The following is a 20164-nucleotide window of genomic DNA, read 5'->3' as shown; positions in this document are numbered from 1 at the left end:
TTATTGAAAAGAGACTTGGATCAAATAGATGTTTATTTTTAACGAGGAAGTGCACAATCTTGGTTCTTTGCACATATACTGTTTAAAATTAAATTCATTGCTGATGTAAGAGTCATTATATCTAACAACTTCATATGTATTAGCATTCATCTGTTCACGTCAAAGTACTTGCTACATTCTGGATTTGGTTTAAAGGTCCCGCCCCCTCATTTTACACGCAGTTATGTAATCTTTCCCTCATGCAATATGTATCATTTTACTTCATGCAATGAGGTAGACGAACTGAACATGTTAGTGTTTAATACAGCGTAGCATATTAGCTATGTAATCTTTCCCTTAGGCTATCTTTTCCCGGCAAAACAATTATGGCCCTAATTTTTTTTTTTTTTTTTTAATTATGAAATTCGTCATTTTCAATGTGTTTGAAGATAAAACGAGATTTTTCATGAATAATTCATAAAAGGAAAAAAAAAAAAAAAAAAAAAAAAAGGCCTACATAGGAAAAGCATTAATTTTCTAATCCAAATTAAATATACTTTGATCAAGGTTCTTCTGTATTACACATGAATAATTCTATATTACACATGAATAAGCATTTTTTACGTGGCCATACAATGAAATTACTTTTACCTTTAATCACTTTGGAGAATAACAAGCATACCAAATCACAGTAACAATGTCACATAATTACTTGATAATAATGTCACGTAAAAATGTCACACATGACAATAACTTCACTTATATCCACCAGTAACTCACTTCTTATTGAGTAACATCTCAACTTTTTTTCTACTATTTATTTATTTTTTTTACTTTTAAATATTAGACTATGACATGGCGACATACAGTGGCAAAGCCATGCCCCCAAATTTTAAAAAATTCTTTTATTTTTTGTATAATTATTTTTTTTTAAATTTAAGATTTAGGTACAAAAATAGGAGTTTCCCTCAAATATTTGAGTTAGTCCAATGATACTCCTAAAAAAAATATATTTTGTTAATTGATCTAGTAGTTATAAAAACAAGGTAGTTTGTGTTTTCTCAATTTCATTTTTTTGCACATGTCTAATATCAAACTATACAACTTTTGTGTACTCATTGGAGTTTAAAAAATGTTAAATTCTCCTAAAAATTATCTCTTGAATATACATCAATATATTTATAAATTATGATCTACTCTAGTATTAAAATATTAAGGTTTATATGTGTATATGTTTAGGCATGTGTGATAATTTGTCTTGACTCTTAACTAATATATTCATACTGCAAATTGGCTTTCCAAACAAAAAATCTTGACTCCACCCCTGAAGATATAAGATAGGTACGCCAAATCTAATGGTAGGCTTAGCCATATACCATGAGTTGTTTTTTTTTTTTTTTTTTTTCACTTTTGGCAAGCAATAATAGAATAACATATAACAATAACTTTGTCACATTCAATGGAAATTTCAGCTATATTAAGCAATACTTCACAATTTTGATGGCAGCTCTATTTTTGTTTTTCAAATGGTATAATTGTGTTTGTCAAATCTGTTACTGCACTATATTGCATCCTAACATTTTCTTTTTCAATTTTTTAATTTTGTAACCATTTTGAACAGACACTAACATGGTCACAAATGATAATAACTTTGTTAAGTTCAGTAATAACTTATGTCACTTTAACTCAATGATTTTATAGCATTTGGGAAACACCAACAAGGCAAAACGTGACCATAACTTTGTTGCATCCCATGGTAACTCATGTCACATTAAGCTATAACTTCACAATTTTATGGCAATTATTATTTTTTTTTTCATATGTTAGAATGTGATAAGAGTCACAAAAGAACGTATGTCGAAGGATTTATCGCAAAACTGTGAAAGGGTCAACTCAAAGAGAAGATCCAATGGTAACCTACATCGCGGTGAGCAATTAACTCTACGATTTATAGCATTTTAAACTTTCATGGTAGAATGCTGTACCGTTGATTGTACACAGGTCTGGATGGAAGAGTTTCCTCCATTCCTTGGTAGTTGTATTGCAGTTGAAGTACCCTCTTTTTTAATTATTAATGCTAGTTTTTTTTTCTTTTTTCTTTTTAAATAAAAATATGATGACTCCAACTACCTTTTTTTTTTTTCTTTTTTTTTTTTTCCTCTTCCTTTTCAACCTAATAAATAATTAAAAATCACATTTAACTCCCATTTTTCCATCTTCCAAAACCCTAACCAAACACAACATTAGATTCATTAGAGCATTTGCAGCAGTGTAGCTATATTGCTATATTTTAGCTACACTGCTGCTAAAATGATGCTCCAGCAGTGGAGCTAAATCTAAAAATTTTAGCTCCACTGCTACAGTGCACATCTAAAAATAGATGTGCACTGTTCATGAGGAGCAAAAAAAAAAAATTATTATTTTAATCACCCGGTGGATTAAAATAATACCTCTCATTCTCTCTCTCTCTCTCTCTCTCTCTGAACATCACTCTCTCTCTCACTCCGGCCTCTCACTCCCTCACTTCGGCCGGCCTCTCACACTCTCACTCCGATCTCTCACTCTCTCAACTCCGATCACCCAAGCCACCGATCCACCCCTTCTACCGACCCAGCTCACCAACATGATCGTTGCTTGCTCGTCTTTTTTTTTTTTTTTTTTTTTTTTTTTTTTTTTTTTTTTTTTTTTTTTTTGCTGCTGTGGACTGGTGGTGGGGTGGTGGTGTGGTTGTGGTTGTGGCTGAGGAAAAAGATTAGAGATTTGGGTTTTTTTTTTTTTTTTCCTGCTGTGGACTGCTAGGGGTGATGGTGGTGGTTGTGGTTGTGGTTGTGGCCGTGGTTGAGGAAAAAGATTGGAGATTTGGGTTTTTTTTTTTTTTTTTTTTTTTTTTTTTTTTTTTTTTGCTGTTGTGGGCTGGTGGTGGTGGTGGTTGTGGAAAAAGATTGGAGATTTGGTTTTTTTTTTTTATTTATTTATTTATTCCTGCTATGGACCGGTGGTGGTGGTAGTGGTGGTGGTTGTGGTTGTGACTGTGACTGATGATAGAGGTGTTTGTGGTTGGTTTTTTTGGATAGTAGGATATATTATTTTATTGTAGTGGTTATATTATTTTATTGTGATGTTTATATTATTTTATTGTGTTGAAAGCTAAAATAGATCCACTGCTGCAGTATGTGTGTAAGTAAAATAGATAAAGTAATTTTTGATGGTGCTAAATAGCTAAAATTATAGATCCACTGCTGTGGATACTCTTAGAACTAGGTTGGACTCCCCAAATATTCCCAGGCCGTTGTAAAGTCCTCGTCAATAGAATCCCATGAGACAAATTTATAACTCTTCACCCATTTCAATTTTTTTTTTTCCTTTTCATTATCTATAGAAGTAGAACTTCAGTTGAAAATAAGGCGTATATAGTGTCCAGTTGAAATGATTAATTTTACCAATTTATTTTACTATTTAACTTATTTTTGTTACTATTTATAAACTCCACTGCATTTTTTGTACTATTCATGAGTCTCACTATACTATTTCACCTAACTTTTACCTTTATCTATAGTATTTTTAACAAAAAAATTTCAATTTCAAAATTAAACAAATATCAAAACAAGCCCATAGTATAACAATCCTTGAAAAGATAATCTAGAAGATGCAATATTCCTTGCAAAAATAGTTTTCATATTTTGTTCAGTTCTGACTTCATTTTAACATTCAATCCTTCCTTTTTTTTTTTTGGTAAACCTGGAATATATTTAAAAGCTAAACAACAGCCACAGGGGCTGTGTAGTTACAAACCCGATTACAAAAAAGACCAGAAAGGTCTTGCATCAGCAGTTGGGACAACTCCACAGGCGGAGTGTCTAATATACAAAAATCTAGATGACTAGAGACTGCCTTCTTGGCCAAAGCATCGGCGCAAGCATTAGATTCCCTATAGCAGTGCTGGATCTTCCACAAAGGGTGCCGGTGTAGCATGTTCCTACAGTCATCAATAAGAGGAGCATATTGAGCAAAGGACTCTGTATTGCAGGTTAGAAGGCTAATAACAGCTTTAGCATCAAGTTCTATAATTAACTCCTGGATTAGAAGCTGGTTGCAAAGAATGAGGCCATCCCGGATAGCCCATAACTCAGCTTCAAGGCTACTGACCTTACCAATTCTTCTAAGGAATCCCTTCACCCATCTGCCATGATCATCACGAATGAGTCCACCCCCACCTGCCGGGCCTGGGCAGCCCAGGGTTGAACCATCTGTATTTAATTTAAACCATCCTGGGCTTGGGAGTTTCCATCTAACCTAGATTAAGTGTTTTTCATAGACAGACCTTTGGGGAATGACAATACAAGAGAACTCAGATGCAAGGATTTCAACATCACTCAACAGAGAAGGTTTGAGATTAGAATGTTGAAAGTTGCATCTATTTCTTTGAAGCCAAAGGTTCCGGATGCCAAAAAGGAAGAAGATGTCCCAGGTAAAGGATTTATTAGGAATAGTGCTACTAGTGAGGGCATTAGATTTAAGCCATCTATTACAAGGAGAAGAGAAGAATTCAGGGTCATTAGCAGGAATCCCTGCCTCAATCCAGAACCTTTTGGCCACATGACAATCCCTAAGGACATGAGAAATGTCTTCCACTCGAGAGCAGTGAATGCATGAGGGATTTTCTGTGAGGCCTCTGTGATGAAGTGTATTTTTAACTGGGAGACTATTATGAATACATTTCCAAATGAATAAATGCATCTTGGGGTAGCATTTGAGTTTCCAAATCCATCTACCATCAAAGGAGAAAGTAGGACCTACCTCTCCAAAAGCCAGATTATAGGCATGTTTAGAGTCAAAAAGGCCTTTGGCTTTCCCATCCCAACAGAGAATATCCTTGCCAACAGAGGCTTTTCTAAGGGGAATGACTTTCAAAATCAACAACCAACTATCAGGAATTACAAAGGATATTTGGGAGCAATCCCATTGACCATCAGCCATGGTGTTCTTTACCATAAGGTTTTCTTCAGCAAGGGTGAGTGGACCCTGTATCAACTGCCTGAGAGGGCCAAAAGTGGTCCACTTATCATACCAAAAGGACAAGTTGCTGTTGTTACCAATAATCCAGTGAGATCCTTTGGTGCATTGTTCCTCACTCTTGGTGATGGCCGACCAAGTTCTAGAGAACCCATGTTTGCGAGGGTGATTTCTATTCAAGTATTTCCTTTTGAGAGTTTCAGCCCACAGCTCCCCTTTACAATTTTTGAATCTCCAACATAACTTGGTTGTAAGAGACAAATTTTTCTGTTTCGCAGCTTTAATTCCTAAGCCTCCCTCATCTTTATGGCTAGTCACTTTATCCCAACCAACAAGGTGAATTTTCCTTTTAACCTCAATAGATCCCCCAATAAAATTTCTGTTAATTTTATCAAGAGCATTATGAATTCTGGCAACAAGAATTGTGCCTTGCATAATATAGGCTGGAATGGCTGAGGTAACAGAATTAATGAAGACACATCTCCCAGCCATTGATAGAAGGTTAGATTTCCATCCAGCCAACTTACTTTTCACCCTATCAATGATAAAGTCAAAGTCATGCCCAGTGGAACCTGGCTGCTTTAGGGGGAAACCCCAAATACTTCCCTAAATCCTTCCTTTATTAACTTGTTATCTTTATAGGACATCAACAATTAAATTTTCAGATTTACTGACTCATTTAAATAGTTTTATAAACTAATTTTTTTAATTATGTGTGAAAATTAAATTTCAAGATAAATACTTACAAAATGTTAATTCGAATTAAATTTGTACTAAAACTCTAATGAAATCCACACCAAACACCCTTTTAAGATGAAAATAAGATGGTAAACAAACAGAAATTATGAAAACACCAAAGCCCGATAACTCATGCTTGTATACATACACCACGAGAGTAGAAATTTAAAGCTTGCCAACACCAAGAGCTCAAAATTAACATAACCCCCTCCCCACCCAGGCAATAGGTAAAAAGGCAAGATATGTGAAGTAAAACATTCACTATTTGTACGTTAGTTAAAGCATTAAACTGCGTGACAAAACATCAGCTTAGCCGTGCAAAACACATCAAACAGAGATTCAAGCTCTTGCATCAGGCTTGCCACCAGTTTCAACACCATGAGAATCTTCTGCATCAGGCTCACCACCAGCAGATGGTTCCTCCTCCGTGTCACTATCATCATCAATTTCTGCAGGTAATAGAAGACACTTGAGATCATTTTTATTTGAACAAAAGAGATCAAAATTCAAATCCAGTTCCAACAGAGAAATTCTGCAGGAGAGGATTACTGTATATGCCTGGATTATTAAACTTACCATCATCCTTGCCTGAAGCGTCAGCGTCAAAGCCTTGACCACCACCCATGTTCAGGTTCTGAAATAAAAGGGCACAAGTAGAATGCATAACTAACTAAATAAATACAATGAAACAATATTTAAGTGATCATATCAGGACTTACTGAAAAATCGAAGTCGCCAAAGTCCTTATCAGATCCCACTGGAAAACAAGATGACAATTTAGAGTAACAAATCAATTATAATAGCCAAGGGAAAAAATAAAATAAAAATCAACGGTATGAACAACAAACCATAAAGTAACAAAAAGAGACTCACATTTATTTTCTGGCTCCTCCTCATCTTCATCAACCCATTTATCCCAATCAACTTTCAAAAAAACAGGAGGTTTTCCTTCCTGCTTCAACAATCTGCTCCACCACCTGTTCTCGGCCTTTTTCACAAGGTAGCAGATATTTCTCAAGCCAATGCTAGCCTTGCTCTCCTGCAGAATGTCATGTTAATACAAATGTTGTTCAAAAGGATGTAACAATAAAAAGGAGAGATTATTATGATTTGTGTCATACATTTACATCAACTTTATCATACAGATCTATGTCAACTTCATAAGGTATCTTTTCTGCTCCAGTGGTAGCAGAGAAGAAAAATTTTCCTTCAGGCTCCAGTTTAAGCTTCACATCCTGGGCATCCGGCAAGTCAATCGTAATGAAAAGCTTATCAGCACTCTGGGCCCATTTCACAGTAGGATGACGACTGAAATTTGGAAATTGAAAAGAAGTTAGGACAAGAAAGAGTTTTATAGAAAAACTCATTTATTATACAGACACAATTAGTCTAGTCTTCAACATCTGCCATTCTAAACATACTTCAACTCTGCAGTCACCATGTTCTTGAATATACAATCTTTGCATAGACTTGTCAGTTAGCAATTCCATTTCCTTTCATCTGTTGTAGATACAAGCACACATAACCTAGTTTCACCAATCACTACAAATCAGAACAACTTGACTATACTGATGGTTGTGGAATCAGAAGTATTGTATTGTGAACGAAGAAGAGGTCAAAGAAAGAGAAAAAAATTCCAATATCTTTTTATCAAATTCTAGCTGACATATCAAAACACTTAAAAGCAACAACAAGACAGAAAGAGCAAGCTGTAAGCTTAATGAAATATCAGTTCTAAACTATTGCTCCTTTCTTTTTCTTAAATCTATAGATAGGTCATATTAGCTCTCGTGCCATGATGAGATTTTACTCTCAAATTTTTTTGGCTTAAATATATTACTGGTTCCAGAAATTTAAAATGATCAATTTTAGTCCCTTAGTTGATGTAATCAAACTAAAAACTGACAATTTATCACTCCATAGGGACTAAAAGTGATCACTTTAAGTTTGTTAGGAACTAAAAACAAGCACTTTAAACTTCAGGAACTAAAATCACTCATGGGCTAAAGTTTGGGGAGTAACATTGTATTTTGACCAAAAATTTTAAAACATAACAGAGTCCAATTTATTAAAATGATTTTTACCATTAGAATCAACACTTCCAACATAAACAAGTCAATTAACACAGATAATAGAATAATGCCAAACTATAAAGCTTGTTGTTCATAAAATCATCACAAGGATTGGGTGATCCACGCTCTCTTCAATCCTTAGCATTTAGCTGAATAAAAAAATAACCAAACAACCACACTACCATCTAATTAAAATTTACAATCAAATATAACAACACTACAAAATTAATTTAGAACAAAAGCAATATCATAATTCTAAGCATCAATGCAGCAATTTACAGTAACTTCTGCATACAACAAATCAATGAGAAGAAAACAAACGCATTTCACCCGTGCGCTCATCATGCAATAAAATCAATTATGGAACCTAGCACGAGAAGATATCTTGTGTATCAGATATATACATTATCCCTCTAGTCTTTAGTCCCCCACAACTGTAGGACCCCCACACACACACACACACACAGGGAACCTACCCTGAGCTTATAAAACAATCTTAAACCCTAACCCTCCGTTTGGTTTTCATTGCCATTCATTTTCTCAGTAATAAAAATAGTGATAGAAAATGAAACCATTCCCTAATCAATCAACTTAACTCAAACCCTAACTTCTGTTTGTTTTCCCAAATAAGATAAACCAAAAATAAAAATCCAAGGGAGCCTAGTACAAGTCTACAACCACCTGGTTTAGCAGTTTAGCTCAGTCAACTGTCAAATTTTTTTTTTTTTTTTTAAAAAAAGGTAAACCTAAACTTAAAAATTGTTCAAGCTTTTCTTTCTCAGTAACCAAACAGAAACACAAACAACCTAGGAAACATCGAAGCTTAGGGTTTCTATAACCTTAATATATTAATTTTTAAAAAAATGATGAATAAAAATGCTACAGATTAAACGATTGCATAGAGCGTGAAGAAACATACCTCATCTTAACAGCTTTAAGGTTACAGTGACACACGAAGAGACAAACAGCTAGAGAGAGAGAGAGAGAGAGAGAAACAGCGGAAATGCGGAATAGAAGAAAACGTAGGAATGATGTGCGGAGTATATATAAAGGGTTTTAGAGTGATTTTAGTTTTAATTAATTAATTAATTTTAATTTTTTTTTTAAATCTCATTTTTAAGTTTTAAGTGCGGTCTAAATGTGTTCTGGATGCTTCTATTCGGCTCTAGGCGCCGCGAAGAGATTTTTGGTGAGTTGCTTGGTGAATTGGTGAATGGTGAATATATATATAGAGCCCCCATTTTAAAAATGATTGGCAAATTACAATTTTTTTCATTCTAAGTCCTCGTTTGAGAGGAGGGATTGGAATAGAATGAAAAGAATAATTTTATAGTATTCTTTTATTTCTTTATTTGAGAGGTTTAATAGAGGCAATTGAAAATTCATTATCTTCTTTGGGAATTTAAGTGGGAGGAAATGTAATGAGTAAGAGGGAACACTCATTTTTCTCTATTCGCTTAAGATCTCAAATTTTTATTCCCCCAAAATTAGAAGGAATGAGAAGGAATAGAATTAGATTTAATGAATTTTTTATTAAAACTCCCAAAATAGCCCTATATATTTAACATTTATTTTAAAAAAGAAGTCTAATAGTAATATTGTCATAAAATGATTTTATTCCATTCCTTTTGGCCTTGTTTGGGAGAAGAGAATGGAATGAAATGGAAATGAATGAAAAAAATAATTTTAGAATATTCTTCCCTTTCTTTGTTTGGGAGTTTTAATGGAGGGAATGAAAAGTTCATTATCTTGTTTAGGAGTTTAAGTAGGAGGAAATGTAATGGGTAAGAGGGAATACTCATTCCGATCTATTCTCTTAAAACCTCAATTTTTCATTCCCCCCGAAATTGGGAGGAATGGGAGGAAATGAAATTAAATTTAATGAATTTTTTACTAAAACTCCCAAAATATCCTTATATATTCAAACCTTAATTTTGAAATAGGAGTCTAATAGTAATATTGTCATAATATGATTTCATTTCATTCCCTCTATATTACTCCCAAAAAAGATTACTTACATTTCATTCATTTCCATTCATTTATTTTAAAACATCTAATCAAGGTTACTTTAATTCCACAAATAAATAAAAAAAGTTACTTGAATTTCATTTCATTTCATTCTTTTTCATTCTTTTCTCTTGCTTAAATACATTCCATTCTTTTTCATTCCCTTATGATCATTCCATTCCATTCCTTTATGAACTCCCAAACAAAGCCTCTATGTTACTTCCAAACAAAATTACTTACATTCCATTCATTTCCATTCCTTTATTTTAAAACATCCAATCAAAATTACTTAATTCCATTACATTATGTTCTTTTCCATTCTTTTCCCTTATTTAAATATATTCTATTCCATTCCATTTTTTTTCATTCCCTTATGATCATTTCATTCCCTTATGATCATTTCATTCCATTCTATTTTATTTCCTTATAAACTTCCGAACAAAGCCTAAATTATGACCCAATTTCAGTCTTAAAAATGAAAGGTAAGTTACAATTTTTTCATCCTAAATAATGACTTGATTACACTTAATCCCATAAAGCATAAAGTATTGAAACGTGATGGACCCTTATTAATTATAACCCCGATTACACTTAACCTTCGTAACTCGGTCCGTGAACACATTCAAGAAAAAACAAAAAAAACATGACGAAAGGAAAAGTGCCTTAAAAAACTGAGAATATGTCCGTACCTTTGAGGGCTGGTGATACCATTATTTATGTTAAAGATAGAGAAGGGATTATTATGAGATTTCTAGGACATTAAAATAGAATTATAACTTTAGGAGTCAATCACTCATGTCAATAGTTCATAGGGTTAAGTGAAATCTAGATAATAGCTTAAGATAGAAAAGTGTGATTTGCCTAAAAATAAAATTAGACAGAATTTTATTAGAATATATAAATAAATATAAAGGAGTATAGAGGGAACAAAGTCTCTCCAAGAAAATTAAAAATAAAAAATAAATAAATAAATATATATATATATATATATATATTATATAGTGAATGACCTAAGAAAAAACAACATTACAAACTTTAGGTAGTGGTTATGAAAAATAATAAATACTGAATCCCAACTAATAATACAGTCGATCATGGGTTAGACTCGATCTGTGAACACCTTCAAGAGAGAGAGAGAGAGAGAGAGAGAAGACATGATTGAAGGAAAAGTGCCTTAAAAACTGAGAATATGTCAATACTTTTAAGGGTTGGAGATATCGTTATTTATGTTGCAAATGGAAAAGGGATTATTCTGAGATTTCTGGGACTTGGTTTCACCCAATATCTTCCCTTTAATTCCAAAGTTATCCCCAAATAGAGGTTTTATGGCATAAAACATGGAGGTAATAAAAATGTCTTTCCATTTGAGGTTGTGGTCAAACTAAGTGATTTATCGGTCCAACCTACCACACCATCCTTTTAATATAGGGTAATGTGAAATGTGTGAAAGATCGCGCCTCCCAAAACCTTTTCAGTGGTCTTTGGCTCTTTCCCACACGAATGGGGTGGACTCTTATAATTGCCTCTCAAGAGACAATGGAGAGGTTCTACTTTTATTATTATTCCTCCTAAATCAAGAGTTTTATAGTAGAGTTTCCAATTATTTTAATAAAGAAAATAAGAAACTAAAAGAATTGAAAAAATACACCATTGTTATTGATTATTTGATAGAAAGTACATATCTTTGATAATAACAAAAATTTACATTGTTTGGTCCTAGATACAATCTAAAACAAAAGCACAATCTTTTGATTCCTACTTACAGTCTAGAAAGAGAAGATTACAAGGATAAGTCTAATCTACTAACCTTTGATCTAAGTTCGAAGGCTAGGTTATCGGATTGGGAAGGTGTTGTTGGTGTGGATGTGTGTTCCAAACACTTTTATTATTATTTATTTTCTAGCTGTTGGGGATTTATAAGTAAAATAACCGTTAGGCAATAATGAATTATATAGATTATATAGCCGTTGGGATTTTATGGGTTGTTAGTAATCAATAACTATAAACCATTATTGTCATAAATAGCCTATATAATACCTATCATTACACTATTCCTAAAAGGCCTTTTCTATTGCTCTACATTTCCAAATACACCATTTCTAATCTCTTACTCTCCAACATATTTTTCTACAATTTTAATTGTATTAAGGAAATGCAATATTAGAAGATTATTCTTGAACCTTCGCGAGTGAAAGTGCGTCCATCTTGAAGGTTGATGCTATAGTACTCTAATCTTGGGGGGGAAGTTTGGCTAAGAGAATTAGTCGCATTGAGTTTTACTCCGAGTGACACGAATCAACCTTTAAGGACAACGCTTTTGCAGCGTGATTCTATAGCACTGTGAGATTGTTCCTATATTTACACACACACACACACACACACACACACACACACACACATATATATATATATATATGTTCTTGCTAATTTGCATTCTAGATAAAATACTTGAGATAGTATTTATCGTATTAAACTTGTTTATTCTATGATATATTTCCAACAAGTGTTAGGCACCTAACCTACTTGGTGAAACCAGTCTTCTAGACTGTAATGGCTAATGATCATATCATATCATTCAAGAGTTTATACCATGCAAAATGCATGATTGAAAGGTTAAACATCCAAAAACATGATGAAACCCTATTCTAGGCATGCATATATTGGATATTGAAAGAGATTGTGAATATGTGTGTGATGTGTGACAAATCCTAATCTAGGAGCATATGAACATGTTATTGATACTAGAAAAACCCTGATCTAAGAGCACAAGAACAATGTATTTGAATTGAAAACCCTAATCTAAGAACATGTAAATTGTTTATTTGAAATTGAAAAAAAAAAAAAAAAAAATCTAATTCATGCAAGGCTATGAACACCTTAGATCTAACATGCTAACAAACAAGAACATGTGAAAAACCTAGAAATTGAACATGCTTGGATCTAAAAAGCTAAGACATAAAAATAAAGAGAAGTTTAAGAAACCTTACCTGCATGCACCACACTACGAGCTAGACAATACTTCTAGAGGGGTTTGTAAGCAAGAAGTTGGTAGCTTGAGACTAGGAGGTCCAAACCATCCCTTCTAGTAAATTGAGACCAGGAGGTCCAAGACACCAAATGCACCTTCCTACTACTAACGAGAGAGAGAGAGAGAGAGAGAGAGAGAGAGAGAGAGATCTCAATTTACTAAGAAGCTCTAAGAATTTCTGGGATACTTGGTGTGTTTTAGGACTGATGGTGGAAGGGGGTATTTATACTAAATGTATGGGAGCTAGGGTTTAGTCTCCAAACAACGTGGGATTCCTAGAAAATTAGGTTTTTTGAAGGAAAAACATAGTAATCAAGGTCAAATAGAATAGGGAGCAAGCTAAAGCATAAAAGGAAGGAGATTTGAGGATTCTAGTCCAAGTGCCAATTGGCACTTGGTCTAGATCCTCCCCGGATCTTTTCCTATTTGGGTCTATCTGTTTCCATTTTCAAATGGGAGCTAATTCTTTCGAATTTTGACTTCATTTCCTGATTTTCTTGGTCCTTAAGGTTAGCAAATTAATTTCAAATAGGTTTAATTGATTAATTAATTGTCTAATTAATCAATTTCTACCTATTTTGTCAGGAATCAATAAATACTTTGATTTTGGATTAAATTGGATGCATGCAACATTACCATAAATTCTATCCTTAGCCAATAGGAATATGACACATTGTTTAAACCAATCAGAATTAAGAGATTATAATCACTTATGGCTGGGACTGGTTTAATGCTAGTGCATTTTATTGTTAAAACTTGTTACTTTGATATTTTTTTAATTCAATGGTTCGATTAATGCTCATGGACTGTTGCTTTGATCGTTATGACCTCTAGATTTGTTTTATGAAAATTATTTGGAGTTCAAAGAATCAAAATTACAATCTTGTCTTGGAGACATGAGATGGTGATTATATGGAATGCAATGCAAGTGAGGTTAAATGGGAGGCAAAGAATTAGGTGTCTACAAAATGCTATGTCATAAATATTCCCCATCAATTGCCCACCTAGTCTTTTGTCTAAGGTGACAAGTGTCCTTGGGTACGGGACTCACTTTCGAATTTCAATTACTTTATTGGAAGACATCTTTCAAATTTCAATTACTTTATTGGAAGACATAATACTCGTTCTAATTAAATTTAAGTAATTCTAGTACCACATAAGATACTACAATTTTTACCACAACTACACTACCGAATATGACTGATAGTCTGTCACTTTCACATAGATCCATCACTTTTTATCCACCATTTACAGTCTGCCATGTAGACAGTTGTTGCATAAGTTGTGGTGTTTTATGTGGTCTTAGGATTTTAGATTAATTTTTTCAACACATTTAAACTAGCATTTTGACATGGAGTAATTATTGAGTACTCTCAGAGTATCATAAATGCATATTTTCCCCTCTCACATAACTGTGGATCTCACTAATTAAATTTATAGTAAAACCCATAATTCATATGAGAGGGAAGACTATGCATTTATGATACTCTCAGAGTATTCAATAATTTTCCTTTGACATGGAGCAGTTTCTAAACACAACAGCCTTTACCGTTTAAACTTTTCATCTTCTCCTTCAAAACTCACTGTTTTGGCTCAACAAAACTACAAAACTTGATTAAACCAAAAACACTTTTCCGAAGGCTCTTGGCTCTTTTTATATGGTTAATAGAAATTGATGTTTAATCTCTCCTATTTTAAAAATAAACAGTCATTCAAAAAAAATTAAAAAACAGTTCGACAGGGCTAATTTGTCTACTAGCTTGAAATGGAATAAATTCTATTTAGCATGGTCATCAAAGAAAAAGAAGACGCACAAGGCGAATTGGAACAACCAGGGCATGATAGTCTGAATTCAAATCATTAAAGCATTCCAAATTACAAATTCCTTATTTTGCAAACAATTTCTAGCTATCTAAAGCAACATACATGGCAAGTACACCAATCTCAATAGTCCTGAATATCCTAACATTCCATGACAAAGGAAGCAAATATGCTACCTAATAGACAACATAGAATAACACAATTAGAATTCATAATAGATTGGTGGTGCTACAAGAACCGACTGAAAATAGTGTTGAGCAATCAAAAGAGGAATGAAATCAAATTAACTCCGACTGGATGCCTACAATGTAGCCTCTAATAATTCTTTCAGCTTCCCAACACATGGCTCATCCTCAACCAAAAATCATTCCTGTCTGAGTGAGGTTAAAGTAATACACTGAGAAAATTGTTAGTGAACTTCTAGTCTTTCATTGCCCTTGCCTCAAAACCCCCTTCAGGTCGCTTTACTAGATTGTATGGCATGTGCGTTCCAAGAAGTTTATCCCATATGGGAAAGAAAGGTTGAGAGTAGTTGTACTTAAGTCCTTGGAGTTGATGATGGATGTCATGATAAGCACTGTTGTTCTGGAAGACAATATGGAAAATATTGCCAGGCAACCAAAGACCACAGTGATCATCAACAGTTTTAATAACAGCAAAGCAGAAGAAAAAAACAGCTGTTCGTGCAGTCATCCCTGAGACGAGAAAAGAGATTGCCCCACCAAAAGTGTCCAGCAAGAGTCCTTCAAGTGGATGATTGTAAAGGGCCCCAATTGCATAGGGGACAACCAGCCTGTGATGCTGAGAGTGGATGTGGCGGTACAGAAACTTGTTATGATGCATGTAGCGATGCACAAAGTACTGCCAAGAGTCCATGACAAACATTGCAACAACAATCTGCATAATTTGCACAGGAATGGAGGGCTGAATCGTGATCCCTGATGCATTAGCCTTCGAGGTCAGCTGTAGCACCAATGCAAGAACGTTAGTCGAACTTAAACAGTAAAGGAACCAAAAAGGAAAAAATAATGTTTTCACTAGCAGTTGATTTGATATACCAAAATGTGAAGTTACCAGCTCTCAACTTCTTAATATGATTTATCAGCCACATATTTATCAACATGATTTGGTTGGTATCTAGTTGTATAATTCTGACAAATTCGCTGATTACTCAGCAGGCAGGCTCACATAAATAATAATGCTACTCAATAAATCATCCAAAAAGCATAAAGGGATGAAATTTTTACGAGGTTTCTTAAATTGAATCAATTGATAGTGTTTTCTTTAATACAATATCCACAATTTGAGTTTAGTAAAATTTGCAAAGATGAAGCAAAAGAAAAAAGTAGATCAAGCAATCTGTGTGATCTCCACAATGCCATGTCAACAATAAGAGCATATCAAACCTTTCATCCATAGCACTATACTGGTAAGATACATTCAAATGTAAGGGGGTAAAGAAGTTAACATCTTCTTACAATCTGCAAAAAGATGACATTCAATGGGGTTGTGTGTGTGTGTGTGTGTGTGTGTGTGCATATATATATGTGTGTGTGTGTGTGTTCCCTTTTAAGTGTGGGAGGGAGATTCAGACCCTGGATGTCTCTGTTGGAAACACCAAGAAATATCATTCGACCTAAAGGTCATTGGCTTAGATATGAAAGACAGGAAAAAAAAATATTTGCTTGTGAACTTGTGTCCATACTGAAACAGATGTGATCATATCCTTTAGCATGGTTGAGGAGAATAATGAGGCAGTAAAAGCATAACTTGTAATCCGGACAGATTTATGCAAACCTTTTACTTAATAATACGCTCTGTTTGTTTTGACAAAAATATTTTCTGAAAAATGGTGTGTTTTCGAGAAAACATTTTCCAGAAAACTGACTTCTTTTCCCATGTTAGGTTGTGACCCTGAAAATGAGTCAGAAAACATCTTCTCTCATTTGACTTGCATTGATAATCATTAAAAATTCTTGTAATTCCAAAAAGGATATGACAAAATCTTTCTTTCATGAAACAGACCCCAAATAGGATTTTTTTTTTCTTTTCTTTTTGCTGCCTCAAATGGGAAATTTGATCCTAAATTAATCTATGCAACAACAAAAATAAAGCAGAAATTCAACTAATTTAAGCCAAAAATATTGTTCAAAAAGACAAAAATTAGTCAACGTGGCAACAGTTGGTCTGTGGGGGGAGAGGGGAGACAAACAAAGAAAAGTCACCATTGGGAGAGTTTTTTGTGGTGTGGAGTTTATTTGGGATGGTTTTGTTGAGTATGTAACATTTCTGAAAATATTATCTGCTCCATTGGGCTTGTTTTCCAATTCAGTCCCTAACACTAGAAATAGAGAAAATGTTTTCCGCCTACACAAACAAAGCATAAATCTAGTAAAATTGATAACTGATGCAATCATGCAAAAAGTTGTCGTTACATACAAGTCAAGGCACATACTATGATACTAGCACATGCATCATCAATTAATTTGAACAATTTTAGGGTACTCATAGGAGAAGTTGGTGAATAGTGATATTTTTGTAAAAGAGTGGAGGGTGGCTTGGCAAAAGTTTATTTCTCTAGTGGAACCACGTATGATGGGTAAATAAGAAATCCAATGTTTATAGGCAAAAAAGAACAAGAGGTATTTGGAGATGTGAGGTTGAAGAAGTCAAATTTGTTGGAGAAACTTAGAGTGCTGGTTGGTCTGGAGGAAGATAGATCCTATCAAGTAAGGAGAAAGCATTATAATTTATACAACAACAACAACAAAGCCCGTAGTCCCAAATTTTTGAGGTCGGCTAAGGATCCTCAACAGGATTAGTTAGGGTCAGCCAAATGTATTCTTTTTCTCCATTCTATTCCATTTAAAGTCATAGACTATGTTACTTCCTTGATTGACATGTCCATTTAGACCACTAATACTAATGAGAAAGCATTGTAATTTATCCCAAAAAAAATCCCATATGTGACAAAATGGCACAATCCGGACCATAATGCAATCCAAACCAGTAAGATTAAGTTACATGAATCCTGTGACCAAAACCCAAATTTAACTGTATATGTGGCAAAATTTTAAAATTATAGCAGGTCATCAGATGGTTCTAAGTTTGAACTCACTTCAAGCCCCCTCTTTTTAGTTCTTCTCCCAGCTCTTCTTGTCCATCATTTTTTTTCTTTTAAAATAAGTAATAAAATTGTCTTATGCAGCCTTTATCTCAATAACTTAATAGTAACCTTCCTTTTAAGGCAATCAAGCAAGGTAGATGTTCAAACCCATGCTTAGGCTTTAAGCCTAGGAATATAATGATCCTACATTGTCACAAATGCATCCTGCTAGATACTATGAAAGCTCAAATTGCATTAACTGCAATCAAATGATGCAACGATGCCTGGTGTAAATGATGTCTTAGGTAAGATCTTTTTTTCTTATAGGTAATATAAGAATTATTATTGATGAAAATGGAAAAGAAACATACAATGTGTTCATGAGAATGAACACAGCAAAGCACAAAACAGAACACGACAGAAAACAATCAAGAAACTAAACTAAGAGAAGAAAAAAAAAAACTGAACAAAAGAAGTACATTCTGTAAAACCCCAACACCGAGACCAATCAAAAAGACTTCTCTGGCACAGGCCTATTAACTCAACCAAAGACTTCTCAAAATCTTCAAAGGACCGACGATTACGCTCCATCCATAAAGCCCACATCAAACATCCTAGAATTAAATTCCAAATATCTGAATCATGTTTCCCAAGCCAATGATTCCAACAAAATAATAATTCCACCATAGAGCTAGGCAAGACCCATTGAATATCGAAAGCTTGAAGCATAAAAACCCATAAAGAATTTGCCACATGACAGTGAATATGGAGATGATCCACAGATTCCCCACTGCACCGACACATACAACACCGATTTGCCAAAGGGTGACCTCTAAGCATAAGATTATCCAATGTAAGAATGCAATCATGACCTGCCGTCCATAGAAAAAAAGCCACCCTTTTGGGAACCTTTGCTTTCCAAATGCTCTTCCAAGGGAAGATGAGTTGGGAGTTGCCCTTAACTCATTGTAAAAGGAACGAGTATCAAACTTACCATTTCCATTAAGACCCCAACACAAAAAATCGCTGCCTACTCCACGTGGAAGATGAGCTTGAACAAAATCAAGAAGAGAAAAAGAAGCAGCAAGCTCCCAGTCTTCGAAATCCCTATAAAATCTCAAGTTCCAAAATCTAACATCATTCCCCTCTTGATGACTCAAAACATCAGAAATACAAGCTTCTTTATCAGCTGAAATCACATATTACTCAGGGTAGAGGATTTTAAGGGGATCAACCCCAACCCATCTATCATGCCAGAAATGAATCCGAGTACACCCACAACAAAGGAACAATGCTTAGAAAAGCTTTCCCACCCTTCATTAATACTACACCACAAACCACACCCATAAGTTCTTCTACAAATTTTAGTACTCCAACCCCCTTGACCCTCCCCATATTTAGTGGATATAACCCTCTGCCAAAGATGAGTAACTTCATGCCCGTATCTCCACAACCACGGATAATCTTTCCCACCTTTAGATAAGATCTTAACTACAGATAATCTTTGGAAGAGGCATATTGCAGCGTTAGAGTGGTGATTTATGTGTAAAAGGTGTGGGGAATCGGGGAATCATCTTCTTCTTCATTGTCCTATAGCATATGAGTTGTGGTCTATGGTATTTTTTTTGTTTGGTATACATTGGGTTATGCCGTATAAAGTTAGTGAGTTGTTAGCTTCTTGGCAAGGGAAGTTTGGTAGGCATCGAAATATAGGTTTATGGAGGTTTGTGCTGCATTTTTTGTTTTGGTGCTTATGGCAGGAGAGGAATGCTAGATGCTTCAAGGATTGCGAACAATCTATTCTTGACATTAAGTTTTTCTTTTTCCGTACTCTCCTTGAGTGGAGTTTAGTTTTGCCTTCTTATTCTTGTTTTTCTTGCCCCAATCTTATTGATCGTTGTAATCTAGGTTCTTGATTTGTGCCACTGGTTTTTTTAATAAAATTTTTTACGTTACTTATCAAAAAAAAAAAAAAATGATGCCTGGTGTAAAGTGGTGGAGGACCACAGCAGCAACCAATAAAAACGTATAAGAGGCGTCCAAAAGCTAAATCTAATTTGCAAGCATTAATTAAGCACATGTCGACAAGAGCCTCATACCTCAATCGACACCTCTTGCTGTTTCTAACAGAAACGTAATCCCCTCACCTCCAACTATTGAATTAGCAAAAAAAAATTAGCACATGTCAAACGATGCCTAGGTACTTGGGAACAACTTTTTTTTTGGATAATCGTACTTGGGAACTTGAATAGGCTTGCTAGTGGATGGTGATTTTTATATTTTATTATGTTTTTGGGCATTATAGATGAACAGTTTCGCTGTTCTGGTCAGATTTCTTATACTTTTATTTAATTTTAAGTGTTCAGGGTAAATTTGTAATTTTATAGTTTCTGGAGACGG

At 34.3% G+C, this 20164-nt stretch overlaps 2 protein-coding genes across 3 annotated transcripts; both read right to left on the bottom strand.

Moving 5' to 3' along the window:
• Positions 1-5774: 5774 nt before the first annotated feature.
• LOC115977859 (co-chaperone protein p23-1-like) lies at positions 5775-8816 on the bottom strand. Of its 2 annotated transcripts, none has more exons than XM_031099885.1 (6): positions 8722-8816; positions 6852-7038; positions 6604-6769; positions 6450-6487; positions 6307-6364; positions 5775-6179 (listed from the first exon to the last, which is right to left on the bottom strand). In XM_031099885.1, the coding sequence occupies exons 1-6, from the start codon at positions 8724-8726 to the stop codon at positions 6070-6072; spliced, it is 564 nt and encodes a 187-aa protein (XP_030955745.1). In that variant the 5' UTR covers positions 8727-8816; the 3' UTR covers positions 5775-6069. The 2 variants fall into 2 exon arrangements, with proteins under 2 accessions (XP_030955745.1, XP_030955744.1); XM_031099884.1 differs by lacking the exon at positions 8722-8816 and adding an exon at positions 7152-7256 and having other exon boundaries at positions 5976-6179.
• A 5843-nt stretch (positions 8817-14659) lies between these two features.
• LOC115963771 (very-long-chain aldehyde decarbonylase GL1-9-like) lies at positions 14660-19159 on the bottom strand. Its single transcript, XM_031082927.1, has 3 exons — positions 19078-19159; positions 18759-18953; positions 14660-15737 (listed from the first exon to the last, which is right to left on the bottom strand). Exons 1-3 carry the CDS (start codon positions 19157-19159, stop codon positions 15079-15081), a joined length of 936 nt encoding a protein of 311 aa, XP_030938787.1. The 3' UTR covers positions 14660-15078.
• Positions 19160-20164: the final 1005 nt, after the last annotated feature.

Source organism: Quercus lobata, chromosome 2 (assembly GCF_001633185.2).
Source record: "Quercus lobata isolate SW786 chromosome 2, ValleyOak3.0 Primary Assembly, whole genome shotgun sequence".
NCBI lineage: Eukaryota > Viridiplantae > Streptophyta > Magnoliopsida > Fagales > Fagaceae > Quercus > Quercus lobata.
The sequence above is the reverse complement of the archived record's forward strand: the minus strand, read 5'-3'. Positions and strand labels throughout refer to the sequence as shown.

What these genes read in the sequence shown, in the direction of transcription:
- LOC115977859 (XM_031099884.1), bottom strand. Translation starts at nt 7,171, where the DNA reads ATGGTGACTGCAGAGTTGAA. An exon ending in ATGGTGACTGCAGAGTTGAA is followed by an intron (nt 7,039 to 7,151) that starts GTATGTTTAGAA and finishes TCCAAATTTCAG; the next exon opens with TCGTCATCCTACTGTGAAAT. An exon ending in ATGATAAAGTTGATGTAAAT is followed by an intron (nt 6,770 to 6,851) that starts GTATGACACAAA and finishes GACATTCTGCAG; the next exon opens with GAGAGCAAGGCTAGCATTGG.
- LOC115963771 (XM_031082927.1), bottom strand. Translation starts at nt 19,159, where the DNA reads ATGGGGAGGGTCAAGGGGGTTGGAGTACTAAAATTTGTAGAAGAACTT. An exon ending in TGGTGTAGTATTAATGAAGG is followed by an intron (nt 18,954 to 19,077) that starts GTGGGAAAGCTT and finishes ATGTGATTTCAG; the next exon opens with CTGATAAAGAAGCTTGTATT. An exon ending in TTGGGGTCTTAATGGAAATG is followed by an intron (nt 15,738 to 18,758) that starts GTAAGTTTGATA and finishes TAAGAAGTTGAG; the next exon opens with AGCTGGTAACTTCACATTTT.